A 19,340-nucleotide genomic window follows, 5' to 3' on the forward strand; every position below is an offset into this window, starting at 1 on the left:
AAATTCAAATGATTTACCTGCTTCGCTAAAAAATTTGCAATAAGTGAATTTATTCAAACAGATTTAAATTAAATTTTCTAAAAAAATTTGCCAAAAGGAACAAAACAACAGACCTGGTATCTCAAAAGTTTTTAAAAGTTTCACTTTTCAAACTATTACACTGTGATAGAAAAATCTATCAAAGTGTGACTATAAGATCTTTTTTTATCACATCACCCACACGGAATAATTAGAATAAAAATATTTATTCCAATATTTCAATCCTTAGAGTATAATATGAACTTTTATATATCATATTTTCAAAGTAATAGTTCACTCTCAATTTTTTTAGAAAAAGTTTTCCAAAATGTATGTTATGATGGGTTCGCTTAATCCCTCGAGTAGAAAAAGATATATTTGTGTTCTGAAAGAACGTTTATCATGGCTTAGAACGAAATAATTAATATTTATTTAATGACTTATATTTATTCAATAATTTCCTGATAAAAAGGACTCAAAAAAGTGCTTTTATCGGAAAATTATAAAATTGCGCCTCTAAGTATGCAATGACTTTAGTGTAGTAAACAAATTTTCAGAATTCTTATGGTCTGACACTTATAAACTGGTAAATGAAAACTAATATGGCCAAAAGGCAAAGGAACTTTTATCTTTAGATTTTTCTTGATTTTTGCCAAAGCTTAGGGCTTCCTGATTAAAGGATCAAGTTTCCTTTAATACAGGATCAAATCTCCTAACTTTAAAAATTTTACTTTTTTTCTAGTTCCATGAAAACGCTTCTAGTTTACCTACGGATTCATGAATCGATCGAACTTTTGCATCATAAAGTCTTGAAATTACACTCTGTCAGAAAATGCAAAAGACAACGATCTGCAAATTGTTTTCCAAAAAGATATGATGAAGAAAAGAAAAGTAGTAGTAGTAGTAAGGTAGTACACATCTTCTTCCGGCCTTGGACCCTCATATAGGGGAGTTAACCCCCAAATTATAAAATCGAAGAAAAAGAAACTTGCGTTATTAATCGAATAATAAATCGAAGGAGAAGATATTTGGGTGTGTAGGTAAACAGGTAATAAATAAGCCAAATGAGAAGAAAAACTTAAATTTTCAGCAGTGTAAGATGCTTACACTTTAGAGCAAGTTCACTGGTGTTGGGAAAAAGTGGTAGAAATTTTGTCACTTTAACACATTTTGAAAATTTTGCCATGCAAAAACATTTTTAAGATCTGTGGGCTTCAAGTTTTTTAACAACACCTGTTGTAGTTTCACATGCTGTGATGCAAAAATAGCTATATTTCTATCACATACGGCTGAAATAGAAACAGTGCTGTAAAAAATGCAACGCTCAAAGATCTTGAATACATATTTGCATGGCAAAATTTTCAAAATGTGCTAAAAGTGACAAAATTTCCACCACTTTTTACCAACACCAGTGAACTTACTCTTAGGAAAGCTATATGAACTTTGAAAACTTCGTGAACGGAATGGAACGTTCGGTTACTTGGATCGAGTCTTAAAATTATTTTTTTATACATTTCTATGCACTTCGAAACTTCAAGACTTCATCGTGAGGGACTCGAATGTTGTGGTCGAATCAAAGGTTCATGAGTTGAGAAGTTGAGTCACGCTTTTTGAGCCAATAGCAGTTTTCTGCGTTGAAATTGATCCTGTTATGCGATGATAAGCAAAAAGACCTCGGTATTTCTGTCAAAGAATACTTTTACATTATTTTTCATTCGGTATCGAATTCTGTTGTTGTGAAACATTTTGTATTCATCCAGGTCTCACCAGGATAAATGACTAATCGGACTGGGTTGCATCAAATCACCTTCACTTTCTCTAGCGAAAACAAAAATAAACATTCCGCGTACGCATTCTGTTTCGCTTTTTTTTCGTCTTCTCTCGAACCAACTGAGAGTTGTTTAGTCTACTGGACTGGCTGGAACAACACATGATGAATGGTTTACTCGGCGGAACCGGTAACGGCAGAATGTCCATACACTAACTAGCCCATTGTTGTGGGCCAACTCGTGAAAGGTGAAAGAGAAACTCCGAAATGGGTCATCAGCCGCACACTGAGGTATGGAGGAGCATCTCCCAGAGGAGATCGAAGAACCAGTTGTTGGAGCCAGTGGAGGACGGCCTCGATCCGGTTCTCTCCGGTAGCAAAATTGTGGGTTATCGCTATGACGTCGGGAGGCATTCCTTCATGTTTTTAAATGGAATAATATAAAAAATAAAGACCCACAACCAGAAGCGAAAGCATGCAACTATGCATATATTAATTGTATGTGAGTGAATAGTATAGTATAGTGTGTTACTAGTAGGTACGAACCTATAACAATGCGAGCTGACTGATAGTCGCTGCTGGAGTCAGCTGATGGATGCTGCCAAGAGAGAGTGAGAGAAAAAGTGCTTGGCCGTGACCTTAAATGGGGAGCAAGAGATGAGCTCCAACTCCCCTAACAAACTAACTAACTATGTATATGAGTTACTCGGCTGATAGTTCGTATATATTTATTTTTTTTTCGCTACGTTTTCCATGTATTTCTACTATTTCTGGTTGGTTTTCGTGTTTGGCATAGAAGTAGGTACACAGATTTTCACGGCCATTATCAGTCCAAGGCAAAGCTGAACGAACTGTCTCTTGCAGCTTCCTTTTACTCTGGAACGGTTTTGGAGGCCGTGGGATTTTCCCATTGACGTCATAGTTGGTGTGGCTTCGAGCCAGATTGGCACTCTTTCAACTGGATGGGAATGGCGGCAGGAGTGAAATTCAAGTTCAATGTGCATTCCATTCCCCATTGACAGAGAAGATTGATTTAAATTGAAGTATGTTCAAAATGAGTTCTTAAGGTACTGGTTTGAATATTGATTTTTATTTGGAAAAATGAGAAACAACTTAGGAAGTATCTTACCCCGAACGTTTCAAAATCATCGAATTTTTTTTGTTACGATTATAGTCGTTTTAACATCTTTATGTCATTCGCGACTTATATTAACAATACAAATGGCGGCCAGTCTTTGAAAAACTTATCCTGTACAATTGTGATCGATGTTTACTATTGGGCTCGAACTCACGGACATCGGCTCAGGAAGCAACTGACTTGCCAACTGAGCTATATCACAAGCCCGCATCATCGGATTTGTTTATGCTTCCTATATAGCTATATTCAAATTGTCAGTAGTTGGACTTAGTCCTTTTGCTCTCTATCAAATTTTCCAAGTGACTTGCAACCCACTATCGGCACTAAAGACTCATGGTTTTATTCAACTTCGATACCCTAACCCCACATAAGTTTCATTTTTCCTTCGTATTTTCCAAGATAAATTTTTATTGGTAAGCAAAGGTCTACAGTCCTATATATTTCTGTACAAAAAATAACTCTCTTGAAATACACAGAAATATATTTAAAATCCATCTTTGTGACGAAATCATTATAACTTTCGAGCTCTAGAAAATTAGCTTCTATGATTCATTAACCATATTGATCTCTAATGTGCACACTGCAATATGAAGTAGATATTGTATCTCAAGTATTGCTGTCACTAAAGTATACGGTTTTCTTTTTTTTTAATTTGAAAACGCGCTTTAACTTAAACATGATGATTAAAAATAAAAAACGCACATTAAGATGGGAACATTGGGTACCTTCTGCCGTGTAATCTATCAGCCAGGTTAATTAAGGCTAGTTTAAAGCGTAGTTTAAGTAACCAGTATGTATGATATTGAGTAAACAAAGGCCGTGAACAATAAATAAATTCAACTAAGTCATGTTGTTTTTTTTGTTCATTTCGTCAGTGCGATTTGTCGTGATATTGCTCAGAAGCAAGATTAAATCCGCGAAGCTAAAGTGGTAAAAATCGTTCTTGGTCAACAAGTTGCATCATCCAATGAACAAAGCACAAGAAAAATAATGTATGTGTTTGTAGAACACGTGTATGTGTGAATATAGGCATGTACAGTGTTGTGTATGTATGCGTATCTATATATGTGGGTATACTGTTCTTCTGTACACCTTAGAAGCATACATTCAAAATAATGCTCGCTCCACTGAACAAAATTGGGCTATAAGCTTTATGGTGAATTTCGTTATGAATTATTCAATTACTTATTAAAATGAGTTATGAGTTATTCAAAATCTAACTATTTTTAATTATCCTTAGCATAGAGTTCAGTCCACAACAAAGAAAATGAAAATTAGCGGAACAAAGTAGTGAAAATTATTGAATTTATTTATTGATTTTTATTGAATTTCATACTACTTCAACCTTGAAGATTCTGTTGAGGTTTTCGGTGTTTTTCACTGGTTATAGCATTCAATTTCAATAAATTTTTGAAACCTTTGTAATTTATTTAAAATTTTCTAAAGGCTTTATTGGGTTTATCAATAGCTTTTTATAAATCCTGTACATTAGAAATTATAAGGTCAATCTGATTAATTCAATAGCCCGATTTCGTTAAGTGTCATTTGGGTTTCCAGTTGGCTGTATACAGTACCTGGTTTTTAGCTTTTGACACACGATTTCAAAATGGTAAGGCTACAAAATATTTTTCCAGTTTTCAATAGGTTGCATAAAGATTTTGTTTAGTGTTTGAGCTCAAAACTATTATACCACTCACATATTATAGCTGTTTTGTATGGTTTAATAAGCGTCTTTCTTAACGCATTTCGGACCAAGTACGAGATATCTCATTTTTTCGCTCACCGCGAGTGTGTAACACCTAGAAGCATAAATCAAATGTTCTTTTTTCTATCATTAAAGTTACTCCGTTAAAATTGAACATAAAACTAGCCGATTTTTGCAACTTTTTTCAAAGATTTCTGAAATAGAGGGTGCCGAGTTTTGGTGTTTTTCGATTAAGATTTTTTGCGGTCCGTAAGATGTGAAAATGTTCCCCCACTGCCCCCAGGAAGATTTTTCCAAGTTACATTTTCACCGTAGTATCAGGAAGTAACTTGATCTTAAAAGGTATTAAAAATAAGTGTTAAAAAGCAAGTTAGAAATTTGGGGAATTTTGTCTAAAATCACCCAAGGCTTGAGACATTTCATTTTACGACACAATATGACGTTCACGGATTGAAACTTTTTTAATTGTCAACTTCGAATTGCATTTCAATAAACCTTTTATATTGAAACTCTAAACTTGACTACCAAACTACCAAACTTTACCTCGTCTTTAGAATGAGTTTTTATTAAGAAGTGTAGCTTGACAAGAATAAATTTTGAAACGAACCATTTTAACTTCGAAATTCGTTTATTGAATACTAATTTCATACCATTTATAAACCAACAGGCGTTTTCCTTTTACGATGGACAAAAGAATTAGCAGAAATATGTTAAATATAATACTCTCTATCTTTTCACTAAAAATTTGAATTTAAAACAATCGTTTATGACATCAAAATTGTTATGCTGATTGAACCATTCTTCAAGAAACTAATTTCAGTCTCAGTTTTATTTTGTGTTTCTTGTTCTTCTAAATGCGAAAGGGTTTGGTAAATTATTCAAGGTCACAAAATTTACATTTTCCGAGATTCAGTGAATTTAAAACGTATTATTGACTGATTTGAGTGCCATGAATCTAACTAAATGTGCAATTATTCTATCGGCTTTTGTTATTGAATAACTTTTCAAAACAAGTTGAAATTATTTAAGGAAGTTATGCACTATTTTGAATAAACTTAAAAAAAAATGCGTTATAAAGTTAAAATTTTGTATCAAATATCAACTTTTGTCAAGACTTCTAGTAATTTAGAGTTCTGCGAAAAAAGTTATGGTATTTTTCTATTTGTTAACTTTTCCTTATTTTACGAATTTTAAAAGAAGTTATAAACCAAACTGAATTTACGATACATTTTAAAGCATGAATCTAATCGTTTTGTAGGTTCCAAACATTCCTTGTATTACGCGAGTAGTATTCCTTATTTTAAGAAGAATAATAAACAGAATCAGAATTAGATTTCTTCTAAAATGTTGGTTTAAAAGTTAAATAGTCATCAATGCTGGATTTTACTTAAACCTGACACATTTTAAATCTCCATACAATCAAAACTAAATGAGATTAATACTCCAAATTTGGCAAAATATTCGAATTCAGGACACCAAAATCTTCCCAACTAATCATTAAAACAGCACCAAAATGCTGTTCCCTTAATTTTTTTATAATAGACGTTTTAATTGAAAAAAAATCCTTAGATCTGAAAAAAAAAACTTTTCTTTTTCATTTTAATATTTTGTTTTAATATTAAAATGAATATACCGAATTTTAAAGTACAGTTTTTTATTCCATTTTAGATAAATTTAGAAAATTTCAAGTCAAGCAATTAAGAAATATTTTTCTATGTTTTTCAATTCTGAATTTTTGTTTTCTAAACACATAAACCTTTACATTTTTCCAAATAAAAAAATCACATTTTAGATGGACGGGCCTGCATGAAATTCAAATACAAAATTCCAAAACTAAGAATTGAGACTCACAAATTGAAGGTTGACAACTTTTCAAACTCGAATCAGCATTGAGAATGGATGGAAATTTTTATCCTGAAAATCTATTTGAAAACTTAATCACAGCTAAATACTTGTAATCAATAAAATAATTGTTTTTTACACCTCGAAGTAGTTTTTAAAGATAATTAAATTGTATGTATTTAAAAAAAAAACTTTGAGAACACATTGAAAATTTCAAGTGTGATGCTTACAGCCAATATTTACCAAACGCATACACATTTTGAACGAAGTTTCCGGAACGGACATATTTTTTTATTTTCGATTGAGGATCAATCATCAATGATTTATTTTTATTTATGTTTTTTTTTTAACTTCAAAATTATCCTTGAACTAATATTTCCAGATACAATATCTACAATGTATTGAAAGTAATTCTTTTTTCAATTGGACGCGCAATACTGAAGAATCACATGTGACATAAAATTAGGTTTTAAATTTTCCAGATGTTTAAAATTCTGAAGTCATGAATCTCGAAAATTCTAAATTCGGAGTGACATATGTATGTAACCAGTTTCGGCTTTTCGGCATTTCGGCTACATTAATTTCTGTTGAATTTAACCTCATACTTCTGGATTTTAGAAAGGTTAAGTTAAATCTGGGAAGTAATTAAAAATATTCTGCTCAAAATAATATGTTGAAATCTTCAACATTAACATCACATCACACAAAGTATTTATTTAACTTGATAGGATTTTCAATTTTATTTACCGGATATTTTCCATTTAAAAAATTTAATTTCCGAATTATAATTGATATAGAATCAAATATTTAGAAGAGTTGGCGATCCAGAAGAAAATCCATGTACCTAATGGTAAAGAAATGTCTAAGAGCACAAAAATAACTCCTATGATTTTAAAGTAAAACTTATGTCATTGATCATTCAACTATTTTGTTTTACTATTAAAACAAAACAATAATTTTGATTTGGCTTTTTCGATCTCGGATGTAGATCAAACAACCGTGTTTTTTTTTTAAATACCGGTGAAATATTTCAAAAACCCCTGTTGTTTGATTTACATCCAAGACTGAAAAGCCAAATTTGAATTACTATATATCATTCCCGGTCGAAAACATAAATCTTTTTCAAACTCAGATATTGTGAATCGACTCAAAAGGTTGCCAACCACTGAGCTAGGGCACTACTTAATTTATTAATTGTTTTGTGAGACAAATCCGTATTTAAGTTATCAAGAAGATATTTCAATACAAACTATTTTTTCTACAACTCTATTCAAATTTTAGAAAAACTAAAATTTCAACAATGGATCAGAAGAATCACTTAACCATTTAAATTTCAAGATGAAAATAACCGGACTTTTGGCAAAATTGTTGAAATTGTGGAGCAAATCAATAAATAGATGCCAATTTCATTGGATTCGTTCCAAAAATGTATGAAAATCTGTCAATTTCATGTGAAAATGCTACGTGTTTAAAGGCGTCGAAGTATTCGTCATGATTTCATAATGGTTAACAAGATTTATAAAATAATAACTAGAAATTTTAGGGGGTCAATCAATTATTTTTAACCGGGAAAAACCGAGAAAAATCGGGAAAAAACTTTGAAATTTCAAAATAAAAAATAGCTAGTTACCCTATAGAATGTGATATCACAATAAAAAAAAAAGATTTTCTCATATGGATATCATGTCTTAAACACAACTAACTTAGCAAGGAATAATCTAGGTACCAGTGCCCTATAAACGCAGGGTTAAATTGGCCGATGAAATAATCGATCACATTTCCATTGGGAAAATGGATCACCTTGCGGTCTAGTACCTACCAGGGTGTCTGTCTGTAGTTTCCACGCCATTGCATCGACGACATAACATTCGTGCAATTTTTAATCAGCAGCAGGGCGCTCAAGTCGGATAAACATATGCCACCAATTTCGCGCTCAGCTGATCCGATTACGTTTGATCGAAACATCCGATGACGTGAAAGTGAAAACATGAATCATTTTGCTCATTTCTTCTGGCTCCGATGCCGGTAAACCAAATGAGGTTTACAACCATTTTGCGATTGTTTACCGGTAACCGAAAAATGTGTATGGAATGAAATAACACGCTCACTCTCGTTCGCCAATTGTAGCCGGTGTTTGTGAGTGAGTGTATGATCTAATTATGTGGTTCCAGAGTTGTGTAATCTGCTGGATCAAATGAGTTTTGGACAAAACTGCAGCCGGATTTTCCCGCCATCTATACTGAATGGGCTCCTCAGTGCTTGGAAAATTTGGCAGACAAACTTTACGCGCCGATGCATTTGAACAGTCATACATATTACCATAACCTGCAAATTTATGTGTTCTCTGGGTGTCAAACAGTTTCTACCTCACAATGAAGTTGCGTTAAATAATCGTCGAAGGCAGGCATGCTTCCGTCCTGGATGGAACGAAAGCAACTAGCTCAACTGACTCGACGTTGTATAAACAGTAGAACCCATGTTTACCGGGTGCGTCCATTCGTCATCGCATGAATGTTATTTTTGTGCGCCGCACTTCGTCGTAAACTCATCACATCAAAACTTAAACCATCCGAAGCCCACCGGGGTTTTATGTTTAGTTAGATGTAGGCTTACTAAAGCGTGGATGTTGAGCTTGGTGGAAATGTTTAGGTTCAAAATAGCGCAACTATCATCCAACATGATGGGCGGTTTCGTAATGGCGGACGCATGTGTGCGATGTGAAACGGGCACAGCGCAGCGCTCAGAGAGCTTCTAATGACGAATGCATCAGAACACTTCGTTAATGTCCATGTTCGGCTCAATTATCGGTACCATTTTTTTCTGGTACAACAACCACGCGGTCATGATGGATTAGTGAAGGCTAAAGTCAATTGGAGAAGTTGGCCGAACAATACCATCCAAAAATCATGAATCGAAATTGGAATAATTTTATTATTTTTATGAACTTTCTCGTATTATTTCAGAAAACTTTTTTTTTATTTTTGAGTAATTCAACGATGATTTTTTTGACAAACATCACGTTTCTGGGGATAATTTAGAAAAATAAAACTGCTTGTTTTCGGGCTTTGCTTTATAAAACTACTAAAGTTTTTTTTTTGTTATCTGACAATTTGCGCCAGGGGTCTTCAGATTTTCTCTAAAATTAAAAATTGGATTCATTTTTGTAACATAGAAACTAATGATTTTTTGCAGTTTAAAAAAATCCAGAGATATTTGAGAGGAGTTTTTTTCGCACGAAAACTTATTATTTTTTAACCCTCAACCATCCCTCAATTTGACCCCTTACACTGCACAGTGGTGCAGAACATCAATCTAGCTGTACGAAATTAATAGCGCCCAGGGATGAAGAGTTAGACATTTGATGTCTTCAGCAACATTGTTCAGTTTTACAAGGAGCATATTCTAATATCAAAATTTTTGCCGAGGGGTCCACCGATAGCGAGATAAAAATGCTAACTTTTTTGTTTTTCAAATTAGGGCTTTGATGTCTTCGACAAAGTTGTTTATCTGATCAAAATACATAAGTTTGTCGAATATGTCAAAGTCCTATCACATCACCCTCAGAAGTTACAGTCAAAGTAAAAAAAATCTCTTCAAAAAACAGTTTTTTGAACCTGACACGTTGTAGGTTGGATAAAATGGTTCGCTGTCTTTGAAACAAAGTTGTAAAAAGCCACGATCTACATTTGTCTCATACATTATGATGGGTATAGAAGTTTCTGAAGCTCTATAGAAAGCATTTAGTGTATTTTAATGGCAATTTTGTAAGGTTCGTCCATCGAAAAGTGCACATTTTCGCAACACCCCCTTTTTGTGATTATTTTTGAAGTTAAGCGGAACCATTTCCATTTAAAATTAGCGCGGAAATCGGTGGAACTAGTAGAGATTTGAATGATTGGAAATACACATTTTATGTAAAAATTACCTATTTTACTTATAGAAAAAACGTTATAACATTTAATTGATTAATAAAATGTTGCAGTTTTCTTTTATATATTTTGTTCTATTAAAAGGCATTTAAATTCGATAGAAACTTATGACTCAACGAAAAGACAAAAGCGAATTGCTTGTAAGATTGGTTACTTGGATACAGTTACTTGAAACCAGTTGAAACAGTTATATTGTAATGACAAAATTCTATTATTCAATCAAATGATATCAAATACTAATTTAGTGCACTACCAAATTTAACAGATAAGTTCCATTTGTTTTTTTGAGGTTTAAATGATTTGGAAAATCGAATTTAAATGTCTTTTAATCAAACAAGCTATATAAAAGAACACTGCAACATGTGTTTTGTTTTAACGTTTTTTTTATATAAGAAAAATTGGTAATTGGTAGGGTCTAACACTTTCAAAAAATCGATTTTTTATTTTTTTATTTTATTATTGTAAAACATTTCAAGAATGTTGTGTCAAATGTAGAGAAATGAATCCACCTTAGATGAAATTTCAGGGACTAGATAAGAGAAAATCGATGTTGAAAAACATGCGAAAAAAATTCGCCTTGCCTCCCGGTGAGACTTGAACCCACATCTTGCGCCTCTCCGGGGCCCATGTATTAACATTCTACTACAGGAGACCAACCTGGCGTATGAATATTATACCGGTTGAGTGTCGATGTCTATCGGAATGAAGGGAATAGTTCTCCCATGTGATCATAATCATTTTTCTTGCTCTATTTCTATTCCCATCATTTCAACTTGAAAAAAAAAAGAAAAAAAAAAGTTGTGTCAAATTTTCAAGTCAATTGAAGCAACACTGTAGAAATTATAGGCCTTTCTCTCCTCCTATCTAATACTGCAAGAAAGCAAGAGCAGAAACTTCAAACGCTTTTATCTCGAAAGCACATTTTTAAAGTCCGTGGGAATCGTCATTTGAAAACTACTTATCCGAGTCTTTTCAAATTTGGAACACATTTTCTGCATATAAAATGCCAGACCTCAACGGTTTTCTTTTTGTTTTTTTTTTACTTTGGGGAGATTTTACAGGTGAAAAATGGCGGAATTTTTCGTGAAAAATCGTAGTTTTTACTTCAAACAACCACAAAAATTTCATAAATTTTTTTTAAAGTTAAAAAAAACGTTGGGGCCCAGAAAAACATCTATTAAAAATATTCAACTCTGATTTTTTGACCACAGATGATTCTGTGCTGAGATACAGTGTCCACCGCAAATCTTGTTTTCTAAAAGGCATCCGTCACCGACCCATTGTTCGATATTTTTCTACGAAAAAATTACAAAATGTTCTTTTAACAATGCTTTGTATAATGCAAACAATTTAAATACATTTGTTCGAACAATAGCTCTAGAAAAAAATCGTGAAAATGGTGTTTTTTTAATCCCGTTAGACCCTACCACCCCCCCCCCCCCCCCCCTTAATTAAATTTCGATTTAGCTTCCGATTTCAGTTCGAATAGAAATTGTATAAATATCCAAGTTTGATACGCTCCTATCATAAAAAATGTGCATTCCCGCCATAAAAATTAAAATTGGAACAAAAATTGCATCGCAGTGGACAAGAAAAAAAAATGAACCATGTTTACGAAATATTTAAATAAATGAATCGAGATTTCACAAAATCCATGCGTGAAATAATTGTTGCTTTTTTGCTCATTGCTGTTCTTAAAAGTTATCCGATAACTGTATTGGCATTATCCGATGTAATATGTACATCTAAATAACATGTTATTTTGGAAAACAGTACTGGCTTGATTATGGGATGTTGTTGGGACCAGAGAAAATCCGATTTCCGGAAACTTCCGATTACTGAAGGTGTGTGGAAAACCTTCAAATTTCCGTCAAATATCATGTTTTTTAATCATCAAGTTGATACTTCAATCAAAGTTTAACATAATATAAGAAAATAAAATTGAATATGAATCAGTTATGAAAGGCTAAAAATGTTGAAAAAAAAACTCGTCTGCCTGACCGAATTGCTAATCGCCACAATCTTCGTGTTTAAATTAGAAACAATTAACTCAATGGAAAATACATTCGCTAACGGAAATTTTTTTTGAAAACAATTGATATTTAAGTGGATCATTTTTGAAGAAATTTATCCATTTATAGTGGAGCGAATCAGGCTTGACTTGGTCCAAAAAAACGTCCGATAACCGAGCTTGCTGGATTGAAAAACGTTCGATTTACAAGCGGGTACTGTATATTATAAATAATTTTTCGGTTTACGTTTTCATTGTTCAACAGTTAGTGGGTAGCGATTACCGCTTTAAGCTTAAAGCAATAAGCCAGTGGAGAAAACGAAAACGGCATTAGTAATATCCGTCGGAACTAAAGAGACTGTAAACAAAGATTCGCCATTTGATCCCTTTCAAAATAATGAGATTGCAACATTGTTGTTCTGTTCGATTAAAATGACACTGACAGAAAATGGAAAATTCCAATCGTTACATTTCGTCTCTTTAGTCGGAACTATTATACTTTGCATGTTAAAATCTTGGGGGTCTAATATACGGCTTTCCAACGGTTATTTCATGGAATATTCAATACAGATCTTGAAAAGTCTCTCTCAGAAACCAGAGGAATCTAAGAAAGCATCGATCGTTCAAAGATGCGTTTGACAGTCGTTCCCGAAAATATTTTACATCATCATGAAGATAAGGAAAAAAAATCTAAATAGTTTGAAGGAACGAGAGGTTCAGTGAAAATTGTGAAACATTTACTGAGAAGAACTGGAAAAGGTGAATGGTGGCAAAGATTGGATTACCTGTGGAATATGCTTATGCTTATGCTTATGATACATACACAGCCAGATCTTGTCAGCATCCCGGTGAGTAGTAAAAGTTCATTTACTACTCATCTTAACTAGGCCGGGCCCACTGTGTAGCATTGGACGCAAAGACAACTGGAACACAGGGAGGAAGAAATCAAAGATTGGATTACCTGTGGAATAAGCGTCAAACTGTTAAAATTTCGAGTAAGATCAATACCGTTTTATTTTAAGTTTTTTTTTGGTTTCCAACTTTGCAAATTTAACATTATTACTTCAAATCCGAATTCTATTGAATCAAGCGTTTGGCAAGGAAATCCATGTTTCGTTCCTCCCTCTTATTTCTGTATCTTTTGCGTTGCCTGGGCGTAGTAACCCGATCAGGAGAGCATATCAAAATAATTACTCAAACCTATCTCACCAAGATATTTACATCTGATACAGTTATGATTAAGAACTCAATATTTTCGGTTTTAAGTATCTCCAATCTGAATTATATCTTATTCTGATTGACAGACTTGAATGGGGTTGAGCTCATATTCATTGATCAAGATTTTTTTCGGATTGTGCTAAAATAAAATGATTATATCTTACTTTGATATACGTTCAACTTTTTCTGAAACACGGACATCGAAGTCAACGGCTCAAACCTTAAATTAACGAGTTTCGCTCAACAGATTCATAAAATTGAATCAAATTTTTGGGAAACCAAAAATGGGGCATGGTTTTTATCAAACAATGTGGTTTATTGACCTTCCACTAGAAAATTTTCTCGAAGCACTCATATCTTGATTAGTTATAATTTCGATATAATTTGTTCTGTCCAATATCAAACTATGCTATCTGAACGAGATATAATGTTGATAGGAGCATATCAAAAACTGATATAATTTAGCTATGATCGTATAGATTTTTTGATATAATTTGAGATATTTTAACATCCTACGAGTACTAAATTATAACTCATCCAGATAGGAAAAAATTTAATATCAAAATATCTCATCTTGATATAATTTAGTTTTTCTCTTCTGATCGGGAAATAGTATCTGCAATGCATGTTCTGAATGTGTATCAGATATCTACTGTTTTCATTTTCCAGGATGCCTACAAGTTTTGGCCAAGTTGGTGTTAGAAGAAGAAGATGAACAAAGATAGGAAAAGATATAAACCAATTAGAATCATGTTGAAGCTTACAAATTTGTATTCCCTAGAAAATTTGCATAACATCAAAAAAGCTGAGATTAAAAATGAAATGTTTCGAAAGAAAGGCAGGGAGCGTACCTCCCCCTCTCCTATGTCACAATTCGTAACGCTTGAGCTTACTCCCTCTCCCTTCTCCCTTGGAGCGTCACGTAATAAATGGATGCCCCCTAACAACAGTGCGTTATTCTTACACAATTATGTAGTTCAGATAACACAAGACAACAAAATTTACATTTTTCCGAAGTGCTTAAAACTTAAAAACTGATTTAGATTTTTTTTTAGCAGGTCTTGATTTCGAAATAAGTTTGAAAAATTTGGGAAAAATTCATTTAATCAATGTGTGCACTTCTTTGGCAAAACTGTAAAAGATTACAAACATTTGTTAATTAAAAGTATTAATTTAATGATAAACTTTCCTGAAGATCGCGAGTAGGTTTTATTATTGTTTATTCTTTTCCAATTTTGCTAAAAACGGCAATTTTGACGAAATTTTTAAGAAAATTGAACCCAAGTTGAACCCTAGATATTTCTTCAACAATAAGTCCAATCGTTTTTCAGTCCTCAACAAAGTTCTTAAATGAATTCAAATATTAAATATCAAATTCTCGTATTTAGAATAGTTTTTATCTATTTAAATTTTTAAAAAATGTAGAATTTATTTTTTTTTAAACTATCTCTGCATCTATAATATCTACAAAAATCTGTATCCTTGGTTGAATGGAGGATAATAAATAATTTCAAAATTAATTTTAGTTTTTCTTGTAGGTTTGTTGATTCATTAGTTATCAATTATCGATCACTTTTCAAATTTCCACACGCCATATCACTAATTCAACAGCTGATATACAATATCTGGGAAATGATTCGATTTCAGGACGCGAAAGTCTTCCAAAAACAGTTTTTAAAAAAAAGGCATCAAAAATGCTGTTTCCATGTGTAATAGATAGCAAATTTATTCAAAATCAATTTGAGAAAAGACAGAGTTTTTTTTTTGATAACGTTAAGTTCTTTTTTTGTGTAAGTGAAATTTTATATTCTAGCCATAACAGAAGCATACAGCACCGAATATTAGGTACGTTTAAAATTATCTTCAGTTGACTGAGTTTCAAAATGAGAACTAGTATGGTCAGTTAGATATAATTTAAATAGACATTTTTGATTAAATTAATTTTTTTAAGAGAATTTTCGCGACTTTTTAGTCGTGTTCCAATTTATGTCAATGTGGAAAAAGTTATATTGAAATCGTTTGAGGCCTTTCTCAATAAAACTCAGTTTTAAATTTAATAATTCCAATGAATTTTAAGTCATTTCAAAATGGTTAACGCTTTTATCTTATTTCGAGGTCATTTAGTTGTTCTTTAATTCAGCCGTTGTTACCCGTTTTGTTTGAGATAAAAGTAAAAAAAAATCAATACAAATATTTATATACGGCCATATATTTTTTTCGATTCTCATCCATTTCGAACATTTTAATTTGTTTCTTCTGGTAATGATGATTTTTTTCATGCCATACAGCTCTGAAAAACTAATTTAATGCTCAATTGTTATTCTGTTTAACTTAAATTTTAACTTATTTTTTTTTTGTCTTAAAAGCCATTTTTCGCGAAATATCGCAATCGTTTAGTTTACAACTATGATTAATTGACAGATTGCAGTAGATTTATTTGAAAATCTATCCTACAATTGTGAACTTCTTTAAAATCAAGGTTGTTTCTCTAATCTTAAAAATCGGTATATAGGTTTTTCTTTAGGTTATGATGTTTCTTCGAAATATTAAGGTGTTTTTCGATTTTTATGCCAAGTTAGTCTTTGGTTATGTGTCAATTTTTTTGATTAATATTTTTTATTTCAATTGGACAATTTTCATAATATTTCTTTAATTTTCGATTTATTTATCTATTTGTTTAATATTTTATTTCAAAAGCCAGCCAAATTTTTTTCGTAATGTTTAAGTTTCAATTCTTTACTATCTTCAATTTACTGAATTTATAATCCTTTCACGATTTTTTTCAATTGGCTTTTGTAGGTTCGACGCGTTTTTTTATTAACTCCGTGCTGTTTATTAAGTTTGTGAATCTTTCTAACAGCTGACAATATTTTTCAAATAATTTTACTAATTTTCAGTGAAATAAGTAAATAAACAAATAAACCCTTTTCCATGACTTTTACAGTCTTCGAATGCGAAAAAACGATTAAGAATTTTTTAGTCTCTTTTTTCATTAAACGCATAAAATAAAATTTCAACAACCTTATATTGTTATTTTGAAGCAATCAGAAGTCGATATACGTATTAGACAAATTAGATTTATTTAAATCAAAGCAACCTTAAAAATTTCGATAAAAAATTTCATGAAATTTTAAAATTAGAAAAAAAATTAAATTGTGCAAGGTAATTTCTTTGTTGAATCCTTTCAAATCTTGTATAATTTTCAAAGATTTCATTTTTGTCAATAGTTTTATAGGTATATGGGATATGAAAAAATAAGCAATCAGAAGATATGAATTGAACAAAACGCACTGTTAAAGTTGCAATAAAAAAAATCGAATTCCCACGTCAAGTCATGATTTTCAGTTTGGACTTTCTGTTATAATTATTTGAATCAATTTAACTTTAAAATGATTAAAAAAAATCTTGAAGAGTTTAAGAGGCTAATCAATAAAACTATGAAAAAAAATTGTGTTTCAAATAAATTAGTTGCCTTCGAATGATATCAACATTTGCTAGAATTGTTGGAAATATGTACCTATGTAGATTGAAACTGTTTGTAATTTCCAACTTGTCAAAACATTTTATTGTAATTGTCGTAGGTAAGGAATTTGAGCTCTTTGCATCCCATTTATTTTGACTAGGAACATCACCCTTAACAAAATATTTAAATTCCAAGAATAGATGCGTGCCTCAGCTAAGGTACAGTAAAGCTAATGATCCAGTAAAGATCGATCTTCTTGATTATCGTAAATTTGATATGCAAATTCGTCAGGGTTGCGCGATGTGTGCATGCAAATCGAATCGAATCGACTTGCGGAAGCATTTTTTTTACTCTATTTGCAATCATTAAAGTATTCATTGAGACGTTTTTGTTAGTTCAGTTCTGACAAATATGTAGTAAATTTCGTTTGAAGTTAACTGTGAAGGTTTTAGCATTAACCGGCCCATTTTTCGTTTGTTTTTATTTGCAGATTAACTGCCGGCAGCCATGATGCTGCTCTACAAATCGATGGCCATGATGGCCGTGGCGCTGTGTGCCGGTCTGACGCTGGCAATCACGGTTCCGGCTCCGGATCAGATCAGTATGGCCAGCCAGGATCGGGCGGATGTTGTCCCGGCGTATGCCCAGGCTCCTTCGAATTTCCGGGTGATCAGTGAACCACGGTCCTATAATCCGGATACAGCTTCGCTGGATTTCGTTTATCACAATCATGATGAAATGACCCGGTATTTGCGGGCGACTACGGCCCGTTATCCGAACTTGACGGCCTTGTATTCGATTGGAAAGTCAGTTCAGGGTAGAGATTTGTGGGTGATGGTTGTTTCGGCTTCGCCCTATGAGCATATGCTGGGAAAACCGGATGTTAAGTATATTGGAAACATCCACGGAAACGAAGCTGTTGGACGGGAGCTGCTGCTGCATCTGATCCAGTACTTGATCACTAGTTACACCACTGACCCGTACATCAAGTGGTTGCTGGACAACACCCGGATTCATATTCTGCCCTCGTTGAACCCTGATGGTTATGCGGCGTCGAAGGAAGGAACTTGCGATGGTGGTCAGGGACGGTATAACTCCAGAGGGTTTGATTTGAACCGTAACTTCCCGGATTACTTCAAGCAGAACAACAAGCGATCGCAGCCGGAGACAGAAGCTGTCAAGGAGTGGATCAACAAGATTCAGTTCGTTCTGAGTGGATCGTTGCATGGTGGAGCACTGGTTGTGAGCTACCCCTACGATAACACTCCCAATGCCAGTAAGTATCTGTGTTGTTTGGAGGTTTTGGGTTTTAATATTTGACGATGACTTTTTGACGCATGCTTACACGGAACCAATAGAAATATGTCGATCATCGTCGACCTGTGCCGGTGAGGTTTGATAACTGTTGAAATTGAATTATTGATCATATTCTATGTGGTACTCATACCTTTTATCACTTTTTTCTTCCCCTCCAACATGACCCCTTCTGAGCTCAGTGTTCCATAGTTACGTATCGCAGCCTTCGCTAACTCCGGATGATGACGTGTTCAAGCATCTATCGCTGACCTACGCCAACAACCATGGCAAGATGGCCCGAGGTGTTGCCTGCAAATCGGCTTCACCATCGTTCGAGAATGGTATCACCAATGGCGCTGCATGGTATCCGTTGACCGGAGGTATGCAGGACTTCAACTACGTTTGGCATGGATGTATGGAGGTTACGCTGGAAGTTTCCTGCTGCAAATTCCCTCCGGCGTATGAGCTGCGCAAATACTGGGATGATAATCAACTGTCAATGATCAAGTTCCTTGCCGAGGCTCATCGAGGGGTCCAAGGATTTGTCATGGATCCCAACGGCAGTCCGATTGAGCGTGCCCAGTTGAAGATCAAGGGTCGAGATGTGGGCTTCAGTACCACCAAGTATGGTGAATTCTGGAGAGTTCTCCTGCCGGGAGTCTACAAACTGGAAGTGTTTGCCGACGGGTTCGTTCCACGAGACGTAGATTTTATGGTTGTCGAACAACATCCCACATTACTTAATGTTACAATGCAGCCATCGAAGGTAAGCTTAGCCTCATAGAACACTCCCGATTCTGAACCGTGTAAATACAAATGCAAATTTTACTAGCGAATATAATGGAATAGTTCTCTAACCCAACAAAAAAACAACCCGGATTTGGTCGCCTCACTAACCCCCGCTGTACATCGTGTACAAAACGATTCTTTTTCTCTTCCTCACCAAACCCTC

General features: G+C 33.5%; 1 protein-coding gene across 6 annotated transcripts in view; it reads left to right on the top strand.

Annotated features, from left to right (window-relative positions):
* LOC129752671 (carboxypeptidase D) overlaps positions 1-19,340 on the top strand; it is a 42,396-nt gene that overhangs the window by 11,746 nt on the left and 11,310 nt on the right. For 4 of the 6 annotated variants that reach the window (XM_055748440.1, XM_055748447.1, XM_055748468.1 and 1 more), the window contains exons 2-4: positions 17,583-18,368; positions 18,451-18,480; positions 18,589-19,154. In XM_055748440.1, coding sequence (XP_055604415.1) covers positions 17,600-18,368; positions 18,451-18,480; positions 18,589-19,154 — 1,365 coding nt within the window. In that variant the 5' untranslated portion in view covers positions 17,583-17,599. Of the gene's footprint in view, positions 1-17,582; positions 18,369-18,450; positions 18,481-18,570; positions 19,155-19,340 lie in introns of all 6 variants that reach the window. The other 2 variants (XM_055748453.1, XM_055748458.1) reach the window with 2 other exon arrangements.

This window comes from Uranotaenia lowii, chromosome 1 (assembly GCF_029784155.1).
Source record: "Uranotaenia lowii strain MFRU-FL chromosome 1, ASM2978415v1, whole genome shotgun sequence".
Lineage (NCBI taxonomy): Eukaryota > Metazoa > Arthropoda > Insecta > Diptera > Culicidae > Uranotaenia > Uranotaenia lowii.